The 4076-nt window shown below is 47.0% G+C and overlaps 1 protein-coding gene across 1 annotated transcript; it reads right to left on the bottom strand.

Moving 5' to 3' along the window:
* Positions 1-794: 794 nt before the first annotated feature.
* LOC308323361 (integrator complex subunit 3-like) lies at positions 795-3857 on the bottom strand (the record flags this gene model as incomplete). Its single annotated transcript, XM_080775090.1, has 1 exon — positions 795-3857. One exon carries the CDS (start codon positions 3855-3857, stop codon positions 795-797), a length of 3063 nt encoding a protein of 1020 aa, XP_080631216.1.
* Between the last annotated feature and the right edge of the window lie 219 nt (positions 3858-4076).

Below are 4076 nucleotides of genomic sequence, written 5' to 3'. Positions count from 1 at the left end.
CTTTTATTCACACTCGTGTGAAGTGAGGGGCGCCCACTGTGGCTGCCACGATGATGGCAGCCCCATGTCACGGGGCATGCTGAAAAGGGGGCATGAATAAGATAAAGTCCATAGCCTTGGCTGCTACATGGCGTCAAGAATGAAAGCCAGATGTTGGCGGGGTTAGCAAAGAGGATGGGGAAAAACGAGCAGAAAAAAGGGGGTCAATAAGTTTACACACACACACACACACACACACACACACACACACACGAAGGTGGGGCGCCAAGAATGTATAGTTTTAAATGTTTGTGTTAAGTATGCCCATGTATTTGTTTCTTGTGAAGCTTTATCCACATTGGTTACAGTTGTACTGTCAACCTGTATAGAGAGCCACTGCAGAACTTCCTCCTTTAGTTTTACGTCATTGTTTTTGCTCTTCTTTCTCCTACAGTATATTCAGCTATTAGTGTAGATTTTCGTCTTACACAAACAATTTATGTCATATGTGGACGAGCAAATCGGCTATTTTTGTCTTACACAAATGAATGAATGGAGAATTTACGTCATGATATGCGATGATAAGAGTGCTCTCACTTCACAAAGGTGTGATTTTTAATTAATATTTAATATTAATATTTCGTATGTGTTATTATTTCAATGACTTTTCTCTACTCAGTTCAGCCCCTTTCATCAACAGTCATTTTGACCAATCCCCAAGATTGAGGGCTATTGACAGATCATTGGTACGTTTCTAACGGAGGCAGGGCTTCTGTGGGAGCAGCAGGCATGTGATTGGCCAGTCAATCAGTCCATCACTGCCATTCGTTGTCAGAGCTGACAGCAGACAAATCTTTTCTCTTCCTCTTGGCCGCTTTGGGTTTAGAATCCTGCTCATCCGATGGAGAGCTGGAGATGGATTCCTCTTCGTTGGGATGAGCCAAAGCTACTTTCCTGCTGCGAGAAGACTTCACGACCGCTTTGCGGCGGCGCTTTGAAGGTTTCGACTGACTGTCCTCACATTCCTCCACCAGAGAAAACAGATCCTTTAACCTCACGCTGTGTGATTCATTGCAGTTGGCCTGGGCATGCTGCAAGGCCTGGAGGACGGGTATCTCACTGAAGAAATTGTGTTTGGTGTCGGTCAGACTCAGTCGAAGGGTATCCAGGTGTTCTAGGATCTGCTCCAGTGTCAGCTGGGCATGCTTACTGCTGGTGCTGCGGATCGTCTGTCTCTTTCGAGGCTGGTTGTTGGTTTTAATGAGCAGAGCCCTGACATGCTCAGACAGGATGTCTTCATGTTGGGACAGCCAGTGTCTTAGTACACTGTTGGTGAACAGGTCCTCTGGATGCCACGGACGACTCAACACCATTCTCAATACGTCCTCCGTGGGCTCCTCTCTGCAGAGGGGCAGCAGTAGGCAGGACAGAGCCTCTGGGTGCTCTTTATGGTTGAGGTCTGACAGAATGGGTAGTATGGCTTCCAGGGGAATGCTGTGAGCCAGAAACAGTTGCCATGTGCTGTATTGTTCAAATGTCTCCCACTCTAAAGACTTCATCAGTGTGCTGAGAGCCACGTCTATTCGGAACATAACCAGGTTCCCAGTCATCGCGTGACACATTAATTCGTGAAGCTGGGTCGGGTCGATAACCGCTACTATCATGTTGAGCAGTTCGACACTGTGCAGCGTCTCCTCAGGAAACTCGGAGTAGATGGTCGGGATGAGGTAACACAGTAGTCGTACATCGTTCTCCTGACAGGCCTTCATGTCCATCATCAGACAGGTGTGTAAATCTCCCAGAGCAGTCGCGTGAGCAAACAACTCATACGTCTTACCTACCGCTGCCTTACTGGCCTTCAGATAGTACAACAGGTGATACCCTAGGTTGTTCTCTTTTTGGTAAAGTTCGATCAACATGTCCAAGAGGACGGAGAAGCCAGCATTGTCTTCTTGCATCGCACACAAACTCCTGAACAGCAAACACTGCGGCTTACGCACATACTCCTCCAGAGACTGCTCGCTGATGTCATCAGGCAGAACATCTCCTCCGAAGTCACTCTTAAACAGTATAGCCAGACAGGAAGCAAGTGTGGACATCTGGTCTGTCTCAAAGTCATCCTCCAGGATCAGATCCACTATCCCCTGCATGAGCACGCTCTGCATCTCTGAATCACTAGTTTTCTGCAACTGAACCACCTTCTCTTTCATTGCGTTACCTAATTGGTCCAGGAAGGGTGTGATGTCAGCAGATTCCTCAGTAATTGCCGATGTGACTTGGGGGAAACTTATCACTCGCTTCTTACCTTTGATGCATTCATCTTCATCATCACTAAAGGCAGCCTCTGCGTTGTCATAGCAAGCCTTGTCCAGCACATGGCTGTCCACCTCCATGTCGGACTCTCTTTTCTCTTCCCTTTTGTCCTCCTTTTTCTCTTCCACAGTTGGAGGTGAAATACAGAAATCCGGGAATCGTTTTCTCAGCGTAGAGCGAAGCTCCGTGTCCAGTTTAGGATTACCAAACAGTGGAGCTATCTGAGGCAGGACTCCCTTCTCCTCGATTAATTTCAAAGAGTTGGACATGCCCTGTTTCACGTGAGACTCCAGTGGAGGCCAGAAATGAGTAATGATCTTGCACATGAAGTCCAGCAGTGTGACCGTTAATTCAGGGTGAGGCTTCATAGAATGATGCATCACTAAGATAACAGGCTCTATATTCATGATACTGTCCTTTTCGGAATTGAAGAACAGCCAATCATAGAAGAGAGCCAGTTTAGCATTTGAGGCCGCTACAGGAGATGTGCAGGTGGTAAGGAGCCAGCCAACGATAGCCCAGCGTGGCAAGATGCTTGAATTCAGAATGTTGTTGGGCGGATGAATGACCCCACAGATGTAACGAATCAGATCACAGCATAGCGATTGGCTTTCTGCTGTCGACAGGTACTGTTTCTGAAACCAATGTTGATAGCGCTTCTGCTGTCCAAAACGCACCTTGGATGTCATGAATAGTATTTTTTCCTCCATATCTGGAGTGAGTCGACAGGCTAGGAACCGACTAGATGTTTTAGCTGTTAACAAGTCTAAGAGACTATTGAAATCAGGACTGAGGGATGTTGGGTTATGCAGTAAATCTCTCCACAGCAGTTCCATCTCTGGTATACTAGCGACATTCTGCAGCAAGCGAACCAAGTCTCTGCCAATGACAAAACAGTCCATAAACCTATCTCGCAGGAGGCAGATACACAAGTCCACCTCTTTCTGTCGGAGTGGTAACAAGATGGGTGTTCCATGATCCGCTATCAGTCTGAGATAAGTATAGACGGACAAGGCAACCAACAATCGACTCTTTAACACCCAGTCTTTGTGTTCTACTAAGATATCCAGAACATTCTCAGCCAACCCCAGGTTCTTATTGGAGATGTCTCCCCCTGCTATTTGTTTCATGAGATACATCAGAACTTCATCAGTCTTCGTCACATTATTCTTTACTAACTCTTTGACCAACCACAGCAACTGTGTTCTGGGAACATCTTGAAGTTTTGGGAATTTCCCCCTCATGATCTCCTTGAGTTTCTCCACAATAACACTCATGCAATCTCTAGTGGCCAGCATCAGGTTTCTGAACGACATCTGTGCCTGGTTGGGTTCAGTCAGGATCAGATGCAATAAACCCAAACACACTTCCTTGTGGCCTTGAGGACCCTGACAAGCATGACGTGTGAGGGGGTCGTAGGGCCCCTGTTCTGAACGCTCATTGGGCAATCCTTGAAGGATCTTAACACAGCCCTCCAATTCTGCTTCCAATTTGTCTTTAGCGTCCACTGGAGTGGATATCAGCAACCGACCCGTCTGCTTGGTCTTGGCGGGAAAAGTCTCCATGTCATCCCGCCTCCCTGACCCCTGCTCCTCATTCACACCATGGCCTTGGTGGCCGGCGTTTTGTTTATTCCTCTTTCTAGTTCCAGTAGGTGTCATGGTTGAGTGAATGGCACCATTAGCGGACTGGACCTATGCAGTACCTTTTATCAGAGTACTTGGAGTACGATGATGATGTCATTCATCTGATGTCAGTATATACTATGATGACAGTTATCTCTT

Source organism: Protomyctophum bolini (assembly GCF_963924005.1).
Source record: "Protomyctophum bolini genome assembly, chromosome: 11".
Taxonomy (NCBI): domain Eukaryota; kingdom Metazoa; phylum Chordata; class Actinopteri; order Myctophiformes; family Myctophidae; genus Protomyctophum; species Protomyctophum bolini.
This window is presented reverse-complemented; position numbering and strand designations above follow the sequence as displayed.